The sequence below is a fragment of the Entelurus aequoreus genome, linkage group LG12, assembly GCF_033978785.1.
Source record: "Entelurus aequoreus isolate RoL-2023_Sb linkage group LG12, RoL_Eaeq_v1.1, whole genome shotgun sequence".
Classification (NCBI taxonomy): Eukaryota; Metazoa; Chordata; class Actinopteri; order Syngnathiformes; family Syngnathidae; genus Entelurus; species Entelurus aequoreus.
In genome coordinates this window covers 61,440,174-61,458,533 of record NC_084742.1, presented here as the reverse complement: position 1 = coordinate 61,458,533, position 18,360 = coordinate 61,440,174, and the positions used below count along the sequence as shown (strand labels likewise).

The window sequence follows — 18,360 nt, the reverse complement described above, 5'->3', positions numbered from 1 at the left end:
ACTTTTGAATAACAGTTACTGTATACCATGAACACCTCTATGATGTTATAAATATATTTTAGTATGAAATAAATAGCTTGATAACAGTCTAGTTAGTATTTTTTTTATTTTGAGGGGTTATTACCTTTGGCAACCACGTTGTCCGCCTGAAAATATTTCCCCTCGCAAATCCGAATTTGTCTCTAATTTACGCGAGACAAAAATGTTAATTTGTAATAAAATTTAAAATAATATGGATTATTTTAGAAATAAAATAAAAAATACAATGCAAACCCCACTCAAGCAACGGGAATTGCGTATACAAGTATGGTTCCGCTTTTGTTTGTGGCGGAACTTAAGACGTACGGAACATTCAAGTTCCACAACGCCAACAGAGAGAAGCAGACAATTGTTTGCTTTAAGACGTACGGAACATTCAAGTTCCACAACGCCAACAGAGAGAAGCAGACAATTGTTTGCTTTAAACTGTCAAGAAATGGGAGAAAGTCCGGTAAGAGTGTAAGTTAAACCACCAAACTACTTCAAGTGAAGCTGTTCTTATTTTATGAGACAAGATCCAACAACGTTGAACATTACCTTTTGTGAACTACTTTGACAAAATCTGCACGTTCAATGTGTTTGTCCAATGCTATTTTGGTTGTCTGTAAGTTCCTTCGTTGAAGTTCCCTGAAAGTTTTATGATTGTGCAGCTTGGTGTGTGGAGACGTGCACGGCAGGATTGGTGCTGTGTTCAGCAGAGTGCAGACAATCCAGAAGAAGACAGGACAGTTTGATGTGAGTCTTTTTCACAGTCATGGGTAAAACACATCACTGCTCCAAGAAAGCAAGTTGACCTTTAAACTTTCCCAAAGCTGCTGCTGTGTGTGGGAGAATTCTTCGGGTCGACACCAGAAGCGGAGGAAGAGTGGCAGCAGTACAAAAGTGGAGCAAAGAAAGGTGCAAAGAACACTTGAGCTTTAAAAAAAAAAAAGAGAGAAAAAAAAGGCATAATTCACACTCTGGCGCTTCCCCAGCTCCCATCCACACATACATCCTGGGCGCAGGAAGCCAGGAAACGGCGAAGAAGTTCCCCAGCGCAGACGGCTGTGAGCTGGCTGACAACATCACATATTTGGGTAAGAAACCCTGTCACGCCTTTCACGTTTTGCATGAATAGGCACATGTAAAATATCACATTAAGAAGAACTGCACTTTTTTAGAATTGTGCATATCGTTCAATGATTTTGAGAGACATGACGATGGATGTTTTTATTATTTTTTGCATTCTAAACATTAAATAAATGTGATCAAAAGTCAGCTGGCGCTCTATTCTGCCTATAAAGCCCGTGAAAAACACCTAAACACCTCCACTGAGGTTTTATATACATGAATGAAGAAAAAAACAGCAATTGTGATGCGTTTTTTAAAATGAATGCGCCACGTATGCTTAAAATGATCATTACATACAGTACAGGCCAAAAGTTTGGACACACCTTCTCATTCAATGGGTTTTCTTTATTTTGATGACTATTTACTAGGGATGATACTCGAAACCGGTTTTCCCGGTTGTTCGATAAGAAAAGAACCGAGTCCTCGGACTCGAATCCCTTTTTGAGAACCGGTACCCGTTATCGAGACCACTATAGTAAAGAAAAAGAGTTGGTTCTTCATTCGAATCCCTGGGACCAATCCCGTCCCGACTAGAAATGCCCCGTGGGACATCACAAGAAATTACGTCACGTAGCTCAGTCATTAGGCGCAGATAGCGAAAGCAGGAAAAAAATGGACCGTAAAAAGCGCTCCAAGGTGTAATAAAGTTAAAAACAAAAGGTATAGTCCAATGAATAACTTTATTGAAAGATTTGAGCAGGGTACAAACACATGACCAACACTTTTACGACCAACCGGAAACATAGCAACCAGGCTAGCAACGCACCTCCTTTGCGGCAGCTGTCGCAACGTTCTTAAAGGAACCACAGCACATACATATATATATACAAAAATATATGACAATCTCCCTTTTTTAACTTTTGTTTTTCTTTCCTTGTAAACAAAACAAAATCACACTGTATATGTGTTGTCTGTCTAATTATAAATAATGCAGACGAGGCGTCTTGGCTGAGTTCTTGACGTTTACTTTCACAGCGTGCTCATAACCTCATTCTTAGCTGCCGGGTGACGACATGCAACAACACTTTTCGGGGCTACCGCGCATGCTCGTCACTCCCGTTAGATGCTTAGTTGTTATATTCCCTAGCTCATAACATCACAGCTTTCCCCCTATAAAGAAATAATGTTAACTCAATAAAGTGTATTTCTGTTTTTAGCTTTAACTTTTCATTTTTTAGCATTGTAACCACATTTGCAAACAACTTTTCTCTTCATAGAATTTTCTTTCAATAAAGAAATGAAGTGCAAAAATGTCAAAGCATCATAACAAACAGTTATGTCAAATAGCAGCAGAAGTGCACTTTTTGGAGAGCTGTATTATTTTCAGTTTTGTGCCCAAGGGACTGATTTTATTTAACACTATTATTATTTATACATCTGTAGTGATCACAGAGACAGGTTGTTTTTGTGTTACTGTTTATATTTGTTTTTCTGAAAAATCCCACTTAATATACTTTAGGTAACAACAGTCAATATTATTTTATTTTTTTGGGGGGCAACAGTCAATATTTATTTATTTATTAGATTTTATTTTTTTCTTATCTGGACTAGATAAGAGAATCGATAAGGAATCGGTTCGATAAGAGGATTCGATAATAGGCTCGAACTCAATCATTTCTTATCAAACATCATCCCTACTATTTACATTGTAGATTGTCACTGAAGGCATCAAAACTTTTAATGAACACGTGGAGTTATTTACTTAACATAAAAAAGGTGAAATAACTGAAAACATGTTTTATATTCTAGTTTCTTCAAAATAGCCACCCTTTGCTCTGATTACTGACTCTTTATTTTCATCACTATTTACATTGTAGATTGTCACTGAAGGCATCAAAACTATGACACCTGTCAAGTGAAAACCCTTTCAGGTGACTACCTCTTGAAGCTCACCGAGAGAATGCCAAGAGTGTGCAAAACAGTAATCAGAACAAAGAATGGCTATTTTGAAGAAACTGGATTATAAAACATGTTTTCAGTTATTTCACCTTTTTTTTTTGTTAAGTGCATAACTCCACATGTGTTCATTCATAGTTTTGATGCCTTCAGTGACAATCTACAATGTAAATAGTCATGAAAATAAAGAAAACGCATTGAATGAGAAGGTTTGTCCAAACGTTTGGCCTGTACTGTATGTAATGTAATGATAATTTTAAGCATATGTGGCGCATTCATTTTTAAAAAAACGCATCACATTTGCTTGTTTTTTTCTTCATCACTGATTATTACTCACTACAGACTTCATCAGAGCCAACAAACAAATAATAAAAAATCACTCACAGTGCAAGGTCTGTTGTCATTTGGATGCCGACTGCTAGGATGTTTATATATTCCCTTTTTATTTTTATTTTATTTTGTCCTGTTCAGCTCCTCAGGCAAATCATATAGTTAATTGAGATACCCATATCTGCTATACAGATTTACTTTACATAAGACAAGTGTACGATAGTTCTCTCATTGCCTTATTTGTGTTTTATGACTTTGTTAAATTGGTTTATTTAATGTTTGGTGCAGCCTGCACGCAGCAGGAGGCGATAGAAAGAAGAAAAACAGGAAGACAGAGGGGAAAATTGCAGGAACAAGAAGACAGAGACAGAGAGACATCAACAAAACAACATCAGCAAATACGATATGTACAAATATGATACAAAAAATGATAGCAAAGAAGCAGTTACTGAAGTAGATGGTAATAACACATAAATGACAATGAACATTATTGCACTACAAATGGAGCAATAAAAATACCAATAGAAATAACACTATTGAATAAAAAATGATAATAACAAACAAATAATACAAAATCACTTAGTGTGCAAGGTCTGCTGTCATTAGGATGCAGACTGCTAGGATGTTTCTAGATTACCTTTTTATTTGTATTTTATTTTGTCCTGTTCAGCTTTTCCGGCAAATCATATTGTTGATGGAGATGCCCATATCTGCTTTACAGATTTACTTTACATAAGAGAAGTGTGCCATACTTCTCTCGTTGCCTTATTTGTATTTGACTTTGTTAAATTGATTTATGTAATGTTTGGTGCAGCCTAAACGGAGCAGGAGGGGATCGCAACTGGACTGTTTGGTTTGTCTTACAAGACGTTTCGCCTCTCATCCAAATCAAATCAAATCAACTTTATTTATAGAGCACATTTAAAAGTTACCACAGGGGTAGCCAAAGTGCTGTACAATAGGCAGGTTAAAAGATAATACAAGAAAAACGAGCAAACACAGCACGATAAACAACAACAACAAACAAACAAACAAAAAAAACATCCAAGTAAGCTTCATCAGTATATGTTCATTGACTTTGTTAGCCAGGCATTAAAAAAATAGACCTAAAAATTAACGATCATCAATCTTCACCGAGACGTCACTTTCGCCACTTGATTGACATTCACGGCACCCGAGGGTCTTGTGAGATGACGCTGGATGCTGCGAGCTCATTATTAAGAAAAAATGACAGACAGGAAGGCAAGAAACACTTTTTATTTCAACAGACTTTCGTGCCGTACCTGCCGTCAAAACTCTAAAGACTGCACAGTTCCTACCTTCACAATAAAAGCGCTGCTTCATCCTGCCTGCGCTAATAAAATCTTGAATCTTGAAAATAAGAGTCTCAGAAAGCCGGCGTGCACAAGCTAGCAAGCTACGGAGTTTGCCGCCGATGTACTTCTCGTAATGTGTATAAAAAGGAGTATGGAAGCTGGAAAAATAAGATGCCAAAAAGCAACCACTTTCATGTGGTTTTGGACAGAAAGGAGGACTTTTTTTCTCCTCCGTTTGCAAACGAGGATGTTATCATCACTACTGTCTGATTCCAATCAATGCAAGTCATCAGAATCAGCTAATACACCAACTTATATTCTTGTCTTCATGAAACAAATGAATCTATATGTGTTAAATATGCTTGTTTTATCATTAAACACCTTTAACTTGTTAACAAAAACGTATCTTTCATAAATAAATAAATATAAATTATATATATGAATTAGGTAGATCCTCTCGAGTTGATCAATTGAAAAGTAGCTCGCCTGCAAAGAAAGTGTGGGCACCCATGAAGTACACCCTCATTTTGTACTGAGAGCCTTATGAATAAGCTGAAACCGAAAGCAAGGAAATAAGGAATGCTCCTCAGAACAATGTGACAGGAGAGAGTAGTGGACAGCAACATGATATCAGGGCCTGGATGTGGTTGGATCGGACTCAGACCTCTTTTGTGACCTCTCTGAGATCTTTACACAAAAGAGCATTCCAGTTCATCGAGGCAATATACCTCATATCAAAGATCTTCAAAAATGGCTACACCTCAGACATCTAAAAAATGGCAGAAATTTATGCAGATGTTGACCTTCTAATTAGTACTAATGTTCCTGAAGTATTGAAGCGTGAGGAATAGGAAGTGGTTCACGCTGTTAATGGAGGCCGGTATGTTGTAAAGACCATCTTGGGTTGGACAGTTAATGGTCCTCTCAAAGGAGATTGCCACATTAGTGAGCATTGTTCGTGGTCACATGTAACTGTAAATTGTACTTCTGTGGTGAGACCTGATGAGCTTTGGGAGAAGCAGCTCAGTGGACTTCCCTGAAACTGCACAGGATGAAATAGCTGGACTCTGAAGGGAGGAAAGGCTCTTTATGGAGCGAGTCTCAGAAACATCCAAGCTATTAAACAGTCATTACAACATTGATTTGCCATTAGGACAATGCCACCTCAAGATGCCAAACCACAAAAGCGGTTTAAAAAGGAGACTGGATAAAGACCTATCCTTCTGTTCTGATTACAATAGCTATGCGGAGAAAGTTCTTGCTGACCAGCTAGACTATTGTGATGGTAGGGTGTGGTACGTACAGTACAGGCCAAAGGTTTGGACAGACCTTCTCATTTCAATGCGTTTTATTTATTTCCAAGACTAATTACCTTGTAAATTGTCACTGAAGGCATCAAAACTGACACCTGTGTAGTGAAAACCATTTAAGGTGACTACATAACTCCACACGTGTTCATTCATAGTTTTGTAAATAGTCATGAAAATAAAGAAAAACGCATTGAATGAGAAGGTGTGTCCAAACTTTTGGCCTGTATTGTACCTCACCATCGTGTATATCATTCTACGTTGTGTAATGACAGCATTCCCACCCGCTGGGATCTTTCAGGGAAGCATTTGAAAAATTGGAAAGCGAATCCAAGGAATTGATCAAGTGGGAGCCGGTTCTAAACAAGAACCGGTTTTTCATTTCCAAATTTCTAAGCATGACACACCGTCAATGGACGTTTCATCAAAATTAAAAATGAGGAGGCCAGCCGCCATGCAAAGCATTTTTGGGTTTAACTTTGTCTAAATTCACTTTCCGGAAAAAATATTGTTATCCAATCCAATCCACTTTATTTATATAGTACATTTAAAAAAAAAAAAATAGACGTTTCACAAAGTGCTGCACAGAAGTTGAGACATACATACTAGAAGAGTCAGCAGTACAAAACACCCAACTATAAAATAGTAAATACATAAAACCCATCAGAGAAAATAAAATAGACTAAAATCACACAACTCTCATGCTGGTTTAAAAAGCCAAAGAGTAAACATTTGTTTTAAGACGTGATTTAAAAGTCATTAAAGAGGGAGCCGTCCGAATAACAATAGGGATATTGTTCCAAAGTTTTGGAGCCACAGCAGAAAATGCACAATCACCTCTGGATTTTAAACAGGTTTTTGGGACGACAAGAAGAAACTGATCAGCTGACCTCAGAGACCTTGTGGGGGTGTACATTTTTTAAAAAGTCTAAAAGGCCGCTAATCCTTTAAGAGATTTAAAAACAAACAATATTTTAAAATGAATTCTAAAATGACCTGGGAGCCAGTGAACGGATTCTAAAATGGGGGTAATGTGTTCATGTTTTTTAGTGCCAGTTAAAAGGCGAGCAGCAGCATTTTGGACCAACTGCAATCGAGCGATTGAGGCCTGGTTCATTCCAACGTAGAGGGAGTTGCAGTAGTCCAAACGTGATGAAATAAAAGCATGGATTACCCGCTCAAAGTCGTTAAAAGATAAAACTGATTTAATTTTTGCTAAAAGTCTTAGATGATAAAAACTAAACTAGATCGTTAACCTGCTGCTGCAGTTTAAAATCTTTGTCGAACTTAAATCCAAGATTTGCGACTGTTGGTTTTAAATAAGGCATCAGGGGTTCCAGGTCACTGGGGGGAGCAGTCTGTTTTACTTTTGAGTCAAATGAAATAATTTCCGTCTTGTTCTCATTTAAGTTTAGAAAGTTTACCGCCAACCATGCTTTTAAACTTGTGTCACTTTCCTTTTTTAAAGGGACATAGATTTGCGTATCATCCGCATAAAGATGAAATTATATATTATATACTTTTTTAAATGTGTTGGAATGGGCAGGATGTAAACAGGATTGGTCCTAGGATTGAACCCTGAGGGACACCACAGGACAAGGGAGCATAGGCCGAAGCCAAATCATCAATTTGGATCTTAAAAGTTCCGTTTGTCAGATATGACCTGAACCATTTCAAGTGGTGTGCCTTTTAAACCCCCTCATTGTTCTAAGCGACTGATGAGAGTTGTGTGATCCACTGCGTCGAATGCAGCAGTTAGATCTAAAAAAATTAAAATTGCAGGATCGCTAGAATCAGTGGATATTAAAAGGTCGTTAAAGACCCTTAAAAGTGCAGATTCGGTGCTATGAAAGGCTTTAAAACCAGACTGAAAAACATCAAGAATAGCGTGCAAATCAAGATAAAACTGTCCTTGTAGAAGCACAACTCTCTCTAAAATCTTTGATACAAAAGGAAGCTTCGATATGGGTCTAAAATTTGATAAAAAAAGAAGGATCTAAATTTGGCTTCTTTAGCAGAGGTTCCACAACAGCTTGCTTAAAACAATTTGAGACAGTCCCTGAAGCAAGACTGCTGTTAATTATTTCTTGGACATGAGGGGCAACGACATCCCAGACGTCTTTGAACAGACGAGGTGGCATTAAGTCTGTGGAACATGCTGCAGGTTTGAACTGTGATACAATTTTGTTGAGTGAGGACAGGGACAGGGGCTCAAACTGTTGGAAGGTGAATGGACAGGTGACAAGAATAGAAGGGTCAACAAATGGGAGAGAAATGTTTGCCCTAATTGTGTTAACCTTATCAATAAAATAGTCGAGAAATTTTCCACAGACCTCCGTCGAAGCTTCCAAACATATGGATTGGGGAACATTTAAAATATAATAAATTTTTTGAAATAAAACACGTGGGTTGTTAAAATTACTTGTAATTATGTCAGAAAAGTGCTTGATGTTTTCTACCCTCAGAATGTTTTGATACACTTTCCACGAGTCTTTAATGATGGCATAGGAAGCATGAAGCTTGTCCTTGTTCCATTTACGCTCTGCCTGTCTGCACTGACGCCTGGCCTCTCTTGTGACGTCATTTAACCATGGCTCACCTTTAGCCTTAGGGCGCATGGATTTAAAAGGAGCTACGGAATCAAGAACTTGACAACCACAAGTTTGAAAGCGGGACATCAAATCTTCTGTGTTTAAAGGCCTACTGAAAGCCACTACTACCGACCACGCAGTCTGATAGTTTATATATCAATGATGAAATCTTAACATTGCAACACATGCCAATACGGCCGGGTTAACTTATAAAGTGCAATTCTAAATTTCCCGCCACACTTCCGGTTAAAAACGTTTTATTATGCTGACGTATGCGTGTGACGTCACAAGGGCAAGGGAAGTATTCGGAGCCCGTAGAAAAAGCTCTGTTTTCATTTCATAATTCCACAGTATTCTGGACATCTGTGTTGGTGAATCTTTTGCAATTTGTTTAATGAACAATGGAGGCTGCAAAGAAGAACGTTGTAGGTGGGATCGGTGTATTAGCGGCTGGCTGTAACAACACAACAAGGACTACTTACCCTGATAGCAGACGCCTAGCCGATGCTAGCCGCCAAACCCACGGATGAAGTCCTTCGTCGCGCCGTCGATCGCTGGAACGCAGGTGAGCACGGCTGTTGAGGAGCAGATGAGGGCTGGCTGGCGTAGGTGGAGCGCTAATGTTTTTATCATAGCTCTGTGAGGTCTGGTTGTTAAGTTAGCCTTAGCGTCGTTAGCAACAGCATTGTTAAGCTTTACCAGGCTGAGATCTATTAACCGTGTAGTTACATGTACATGGTTTAATAGTATTGTTGATCTTCTGTCTATCCTTCCAGTCAGGGATTTATGTATTTTGTTTCTATCTGCATTTGAGAACGATGCTATCACGTTAGCTCAGTAGCTAAGTGTGTCACCGATGTATTGTCGTGGAGATAAAAGTCACTGTGAATGTCCATTTCGCGTGCTCGACTCTCATTTTCAAGAGGATATAGTATCCGAGGTGGTTTAAAATACAAATCCGTGATCCACAATAGATAAAGGAGAGAGGGTGGAATCCAATGAGCCAGCTTGTACCTAAGTTACGGTCAGAGCGAAAAAAGATACGCCCTGCACTGCCTCTAGTTCTTCACTCTAACGTTCCTCATCCACGAATCTTTCATCCTCGCTCAAATTAATGGGGTAATCGTCGCTTTGTTGCTCCGAATCTCTCTCGCTCCATTGTAAACAAAGGAAAATTGTGAGGAATATTACCTCCTGTGATGTCACGCTACTTCCGGTACAGGCAAGGCTTTTTTATCAGCGAGCAAAAGTTGCGAAATTTATCGTCGATTTTCTCTACTAAATCCTTTCAGCAAAAATATGGCAATATCGCGAAATGATCAAGTATGACACACAGAATGGATCTGCTATTCCCGTTTAAATAAAAAAAATTCATTTCAGTAGGCCTTTAAAGAGAGAGAGGGCAGGGTGTCCAGGGTGGAATACAATGCAGAGGAGAACTTAGTAGCAGTAGATGTTTTAATTACGCGGCACGGGCTCAAACAACACGGGCATATGGTCAGAAAAGGTAGCATCACATATTTGAAGTATATCAATATTATGTGCCATTACAAGATCCAGTGGGTGCCCCTGTTCTTGTGTGGGACCAGCAACATGTTGCACAAAATTAAAAAAGTCCAACATATGTAAAAATTATTTAGAGGGCGGCTTCAGAGGACAGCAGACATGAACGTTGAGGTCTCCAACAATTAAAAGTCTGTCATATTTAGGTACTACACTGGACAAAAATTCAGAAAAGTCATTTATAAAGTGTGTGTTATAATTAGGAGGACGCTAGATCACAGCACACAGTAGCGGGCTGTAGTGAGAGTTATATATATCATATATCAATGTTGTCTGTTTATCTGTGTTGGCCCTGTGATGAGGTGGCGACTTGTCTAGTGTGCAGCTGAGAAAGGCTCCAACACCCCCCGCGGTAGAAAATGGATGGATGGATGGATATCGTATATCAATATTCAGCTAAACTATATCGAGGAATGATTTTGGGTCGTTATCGGCCAGCCCGAGTTCGGAGGATTATAGACATGACTTGATTAGAGTGCAGAACCTCAGGAAGAAACCTAAGTGGCTTGAAGCTCAGCTGGGAGCCCACGAGCCAGCTATAAAGTCAGTACTGGATACTTGAAATAAACCGTTTGATAACACCATTGGCCAAGAGGAGATCCTGCAAAGACTGTCCCAGTTTCTTGACCACTGGAAAGAACTCAAAGACTTAGCAAGACTTAGCAAGAGGTCAGAGGCTGGAGGAATCATTGGACTACCAGCAGTTTGTGGCAAACGTAGAAGAAGAATCATGGATTCCTGCAAGAGTTTTAAACAAATGGACTTAATAAGGATTAAAAGGAAGACCAGCTATTTGGACAGACCAAACACAAAAGTCTGGAGTCTGGAGCCTTGGAGTATATACATGGACATGGACTTATTTACTGAGAGACTTCTGGAATTATTCAGAATATAAATTGGACTCCAGCAGTATCGGCTCTTTTTGTAAAAAGTATTTCTTGCATGGTGTCTGTCTCCTAGGAGTATAATGGGGATTGGTAATTATTAATCAGGGGCCATTAATGTAGGGGCCAAACTTGCAATTCCTGAGTCGTGCGTGTATGTGATTGGCCACCTGAGCACTGTACTGATTGTTTGCGGGTCGCACTGTAAGCGTGGTGTTTTTATGATAGTAAGGGCGTACATCTGCAGTGCGGTGGCGTGGATAATGATGGCAGGGTGAGTTTGGGACAGAAAGTTTCTGTGGACAGTCTTCTACGTCAAAGTATTTTCCAACATTTTGGCGTATTACTCATTTCTGTCATCTTTATTAGTTAAAGTAAGTGCCTGTTTCTATTTCGTGTGAAACACACCACATCAGTCTAACGCCTAATCAATGTCAGCCACCCTCTTCTCAGCCTGTTGGAGGAACTTTTGGATCCATACGTCGCAATAATTAGGTTAAATTTATTTTGTGCAAAAAAATAATTATTAGGGTCCGCCTGTACCCTGTATAAAGGACTCCCACAGGGAGTCCTTTATACAGGGACAAAGGACCCTATTGAAATTGTAATGTTTATTATTATTCTTCCGCACCGTTGCGCACTACTTTGTCCCCCTTAACATGCTTCAAAACTCACCAAATTTTACACACACATAGAAAAACTGTGACAGCCCACTTTAGTAAAAAAACCTAACCCCAAAAATCAAAATTGCGCTCTAGCGCCCCCTAGGAAGAAAACTGCCTCTAACTCCCACTAGGAAGGTCGTAGAGACATGAAACAAAAACCTCTATGTAGGTCTGACCTAGACCTACATTTCATAATTTCACATCCTCGGGCAAAAACCAACAGGAAGTTAGCAATTTCTCCTTCAACACAAAAAATGACTAAAAACACTCATTTTTGCCTCTTTGACCTCTAATTTGACCCCCTTAAAATACTTCAAAACTCACCAAACTTCTCACACACATCGGGACTGGTAGAAATTGCCATCTAAAAAAAACCTCCAAAACTCAAAATTGCGCTCTAGCGCAATTTTTGAATAAAACAGAGACAAAACTGCTTCTCAGAGGAAAACTCAGACAAAACTGCTTGTAACTTCCGGTAGGAACGTCTTAGAGACATGAAACAAATACCTCTATGTAGGTCTCACCTAGACCTACATTTCTTAGATTGACATCCTTCAGCAAAAATCAACACGAAGTTTGCTATCCGTCCTTCAAAACAACATTTTTGTTAAAACCGGTCACCAAACATCAAACATTATCTCCTCCGAGCGCGTTTGTTGTTTCGGCTTCAAACTGCTACAGGAGAGAGATTGAACCCTTCTGATTAAAAGTTGTGGACGGCGTTGTGATACGTGCTACCGTTTTGATTTTACGAGCCTTCAAAGACCCGCAGCACTAAAGTTGCTCCGCTGCTGTGATTTTACGCGCCTTCAAAGAAAACAACCACTGTGCCGCAGCCCCTAGGAAAAAAACACAGACACAACTTCCTCTAACTCCCAGTACGAATATCGTAGAGACACGAAACAAAAACCTCTATGTAGGTCTCACTCAGGACTACCACTGGACAAAAGTATTGAGACACCTAGGACTAGCACCTGCCAAAATGCGGACCCGACCAACGCTGCTTGCAGCTTTAATTGAAAAATGTATTTCCCATGAATTTGTTTTACTTTTTGCAGGTCGCCGTGGCGTGTTCACTGGTGTGTCGGGCCTGCAGATCGCCTACGTGAGCGGTCAGGAGGCCCGGCAGGAGCCGGCGCCCGCCCACTGCTTCACGCCCAAAGACCTAGCGGCCCTGGTGGCTCCGCTGACCGGCAGCTCCAAGTTCCGAGGCGTGGACATTCTGCTGACGTCTCAGTGGCCCAAGGGGGCGTGGCGCTTTGCTAACCAACCGGTAAGGATCGGAAAGCGCAGAACGTACAGAAGCCGACTGAGGATGTGTCCGTATTGATGCTCCCGTGACAGGAAGTGGACACAAAGTCTTGTGGGAGCGGCGCCATCGCCAACCTGGCGGACAAAGTGAAGCCGAGGTACCACTTTGCTGCACTAGAGGGCGCTCACTATGAGAGACTACCTTACAGGTGAGGCAAAACAAGAGTTGATTTAAATTGAGCACGGGCAGCATCAGCATTTCCACCTTTCCAGGAATCACGTGGTTCTGCAGGAGAACGCTCAGCATGTCACTCGCTTCATCGCCTTGGCAACCGTCAACAACCCCGCCAAGAAGAAGGTGCAAAGATGTGTTTAGTGTTATATGTAGAGATGTCCGATATTATCGTCCGATAAATGCTTTAAAATGTAATATCGGAAATTATCGGTATTGGTTTCAAAAAGTAAAATGTATGACTTTTTAGAGCGCCGCTGTACGGACGTAGGGAGAAGTACAGAGTAGTTGCGTCTCCCAGTCATACTTGCCAACCCTCCCGATTTTCCCGGGAGACTCCCGAATTTCAGTGCCCCTCCCGAAAATCTCCCGGGGCAACCATTCTCCCGATTTCCCCCCAGACAACAATATCGGGGGCACCGCCTTTGCGTGCCGGCCCAATCACATATTATCTACGGCTTTTCACACAAGTGAATGCAAGGCATACTTGGTCAACAGCCATACAGGTCACACACTGCAAAAAGTCAGTGTTCAAAAACAAGAAGAAAAAAAAAAATTAGGGGTATTTTATTTGAACTAAGCAAAATTATCTGCCAATAGAACAAGAAAATTTGGCTTGTCAAGACTTTCCAAAACAAGTAAAATTAGCTAACCTCAATGAACCCAAAAATACCTTAAAATAAGTATATTTTCACTAATAACAAGTGCAGTTTTTTGGTAGAAAAAAAAAGAGACCTTTTTGCTCAATGTGTAGAAAAATATTCTTAAATGAAGTAAATGCTAGTGCCATTATCTTGACATAATGATATGCGCTCAGCATTACATTTCTTGAAACCAGCAAACTTATACTAAAAACTAATTAATTGTTCTTAATGGAAAGGCAACAAGGCAACCGCTTGTTACTCTCGGGGTCTCCTAGCCGCTCAGGCAAATCATATGGTCTAAAAATGCATTTTTCCATCGACAACATGGCGCCAAGTGCGTGCTCTTTCAGTCAATTAGTGCGCATATATACAGCCCGGCCAACATTTTTTTTAAATTGTAATTTTGAAGAATTTACCTGAATGTGCATGAGCTATTTCTGTTCAAAATTGTTAGAAATGTCACATGTTAAGTTTAAATATTAACTGTCAGTTTACTGTACTACTATATGAGTACATCTTCTCTCTTGTTTCATTGAAAATAAAACAGCAAAGTCCGTTTGGCTGTCATCTGTTTTAATTATGACACACAATTGTGTCAAAGTCATGATTTTTTTTTCATGCTTGAAATAACCAATCAATCAATCAATGTTTATTTATATAGCCCTAAATCACAAGTGTCTCAAAGGGCTCCACAAGCCACAACGACATCCTCGGTACAGAGCCCAAATAAGAAATTATTACTTTAAAAATGTAGTTTTATACTTGTGAGTGTTGATGACACAGCTTTGCAACAGTTGATATTCTAGTTTCAAGCATGTTTTACTCAATATAGGTCATCAAATCTCAGCAACAAGCTGAAATATCTTACTGAGATCATTCAGGACCAAAACACTTAAAACAAGTAAAACACTAGCATAAAATCTGCTTAGTGAGAAGAATTATCTTATCAGACAGAAAATAAGCAAATATCACCCTCAGTGTTTCCCATAAACTGCCAAGATACCTGTGGCGGTGGGGGCGTGGCTATGGGCGTGGTCAACATGACATCGAGTAATTTGCATAATTTACTACAATGATATGATTTTCTCTAAAAAGGCTCAAAAAATGTATACTTACTAATTAATAATAACAGTTTTGTTTTAAACGTCCATCCTTTCATCCATTTTACAATATAATTACAACACTTTATGTACATATTTATATACAGATTTGAACAATAAGTTATTCACTGAAATATATTTATTAATTGTGGTTCTTACAAAAAATATATCTTATAAAATATAAAAGCTAAAAGGTCTCTTAAAGCTCTGCCCCTTTAATTAGTGCATACTAAATAATTTAACTTTAGCCTACTACTACAACCATGTTATTTACCAGCAACATAAAGTGAAACAGAGGCAGAGGTGTCCTGCCACAGTCAGTAACAAATAAACAGAAAACAGTAGTGGTCAAATACAAATAAGGCAACAAGAGAAGTATCCTACACTTCTCTTTTGTAAAGTAAATCTGAACAGCCTATATGGGCATCTACATCAACTATATGATTTGCCTGAGAAGCTGGACAGGACAAAAAAAAAAATATATATATATATATATATATATATATATATATATATTTTATTTGTGGCGGACGTAATTCTTTCGTGGCGGGCCGCCACAAATAAATGAATGTGTGGGAAACACTGACCCTTATTTGAGATATTTCATCTTACTTAGATTTCAGTTTTTGCAGTGCACTGAGGGCGGCCGTATAAACAACATTAACACTGTTACAAATATGCGCCACACTGTGAACCCACACCAAACAAGAATGACAAACACATTTCGGGAGAACATCCGCACCGTAACACAACATAAACACATACCCAGAACCCCTTGCAGCACTAACTCTTACGGGACGCTACAATATACACCCCCCCCACACACACACCTCAACCCCGCCCACCTCAACCTGCTCATACTCTCTCAGGGAGAGCATGTCCCAAATTCCAAGCTGCTGTTTTGAGGCATGTTAAAAAAAATAATGCACTTTGTGACTTCAATAATAAATATGGCAGTGCCACGTTGACATTTTTTTCTATAACTTGAGTTGATTTATTTTGGAAAACCTTCTTACATTGTTTAATGCATCCAGCGGGGCATCACAACAAAATTAGGCATAATAATGTGTTAATTCCACAACTGTATATATCGGTATCGGTAATTAAGAGTTGGACAATATCGGAATATCGGCAAAAAAGCCCTTATCGGACATCTCTAGTTGTATGCCATGGTAGCGTCTAAGTATGTATCCTGTTGTGCACGTTAGTACCTGTACGCCTTCAACATCCTTCCCATGAAGACCATGGACCACACGGAGCTGGTCAAACAGCCTCAGGACGTGACGGAAAACCCTTACAGGCGCGTGGCCAAGGACAAGAAGGAGACGTTAACAAGCAGCTTGGGCGTGGCGGCGGATGAGGAGGTGCGAGCGTGATGATTGGCGTGAGTGTGCGCAGACCACCCAGCTTCCCTGATGTCTGTGCAGGAGCCCAGCACGCAGTTCTTCTTCGACCTCAGCAGCGGGCAGAGCCGCGGCGGGCGGGGCCGCGGCAGGAAGAGGCCGGACTGGGACGGAGGACGCGGCGGATCGGGACACAAACACCCTCGCAGGCACCGTAAGGCGACCTCCATTTGGTCGACCGCATCACAGCGGGGTATTTGATTGAAATGTTCCCGTGTAGCTCTTCCGCCTGGAACGTGCTGGTTCTGCCTGGCCAGCCCTCAGGTGGAGAAACACCTGGTGGTCAGCATCGGAACACACGTGAGTAAAACACTTCCAGAACCTTCTCGGCGGCTTATCACGTGACCTCCGTCTCAGTGCTACTTAGCGCTGGCCAAAGGCGGGCTGACCTCGGGTCACGTGTTGGTCCTGCCCATCGGCCACTACCAGTCCGTGGTGGACTTGGCCTCGGAGGTCCTGGCGGAGATGGACAAGTACAAGGCGGCCCTCAGGAGCTTCTACAAAAGCCGAGGGGAGCGCTGCGTGCTCTTTGAGAGGAACTACAGGAGCCAGCACCTGCAGCTTCAGGTACGAGCCACGGTTTTGGGAAAATACGCAGCGGTGCGGAACTTTGATTGTCGCTGGCACGGTCAGGTGGTCCCGGTCCCGCTGGACCGCTGCGCCACTGAGGACATCAAGGAGGCCTTCGTGGTCCAGGCTCAGGAGCAGCAGATGGAGCTGATGGAGATTCCACAACACAGCGACCTCAAACAGGTAACACACACACACACACACCGTCATGTTGAACGTCCGTCAACATCACGCCGCCATATTGAACGTCAACGTCACACCGCCAACGCGCACAGATCGCTCCGCCCGGGACGCCGTACTTTTACGTGGAGCTGGATTCGGGCGAGAAGCTCTTCTACCGCATCCAGAAACATTTCCCGCTGCAGTTTGGGAGGTGAGGAGTGCAGTTGTGACATTTTGAACTTGACACCAGCCTACAGAACATCCGCCATCTTTTGTTTGCAGGGAGGTTCTGGCCAGCGAGGCGCTGCTGAACATCCCCACTAGGGCCGACTGGAAGGAGTGCAAGCAAAGCCGCGAGGAAGAGGAAGCGGCGTGCGCGCGGCTACGAGACCAATTCCAACCGTACGACTTTGCTCTTGAGGACTGATCTTTATTTTGAAATGATCTTTTTGTAAATAAAAAACAAAACAAAACCAGTCTTTGTTGATTTATTAAGCATTTTACAAACAAGTTTTAAAAGAAGACTAAACATCAACGTTAGCGACATAAAACGGGCTAAATATTAGCATCTTTGACGTCGTTAGCGCTCAAAACTAAAAAAAAAAAAAAAAAAAGTTCAAAAGCTCAGGCGCCACACATTCACACGTCCAAGATGGCCGTCCTGAGTGCACCCGAGCGTCGCCAAGTTAAAAAAAACATGTTACTAAAGTGAAGGAGAGTAAGCTTGACGTTTAAACGAAGTCTCTGGACCTCTTGATGGCGCAGCACAGCATCATGCTGAAGATCATCCCGAAGATCTGGAAACATTTCATCGTCAAATTTAATTAGAAGAATACCATTGTTCTGTTAGCTCCTCCCACTCACCATGATGACGCCGATACCGATGCCCACGCCGCCGATGATGTGCAGCTTGTTGTTGAACACCTCGTCAATGGCCGCCGGGCAGCTCTAAATCGACAAAGACGGACATCAGCGATGCTCTACGTTCTCATGACAACATTAAATAAGTGACAGTGCACTCGGAAGCTCTTTTCTTCTATAATTAAGTATTGTAGTGCATTGTAATAAATGTATTTACTACTAAATGTGTATTTGTGATACTACTAAATTGCAATAGTGCTAAATGTATAAACAATAGCGCTAACTTTAGCACTATTACATTGTATATACACAAGTGCTAAATTCGCAATACTAACTTCTAACAGCGCAAAATGTTATTGCAATTCTATTAAATTGCAACAGTGCTAAATGTAAATGCAATAGTGCTAAATTGCAATAGTGCTAGAGTACATGCAAT

General features: G+C 40.8%; 1 protein-coding gene across 1 annotated transcript; it reads left to right on the top strand.

Annotated features, from left to right (window-relative positions):
• The first annotated feature begins 341 nt into the window (after positions 1–341).
• LOC133661302 (CWF19-like protein 1) lies at positions 342–17,947 on the top strand. The gene is given in 15 exon segments (XM_062064433.1): positions 342–498; positions 690–774; positions 852–936; positions 1,014–1,115; positions 12,760–12,974; positions 13,046–13,161; positions 13,226–13,310; positions 16,137–16,235; positions 16,238–16,274; positions 16,327–16,485; positions 16,552–16,631; positions 16,689–16,898; positions 16,965–17,084; positions 17,177–17,274; positions 17,346–17,947. Coding segments are annotated over 15 exon segments (1,659 nt in total). The 5' UTR covers positions 342–475; the 3' UTR covers positions 17,491–17,947.
• The last annotated feature ends 413 nt before the right edge of the window (positions 17,948–18,360 follow it).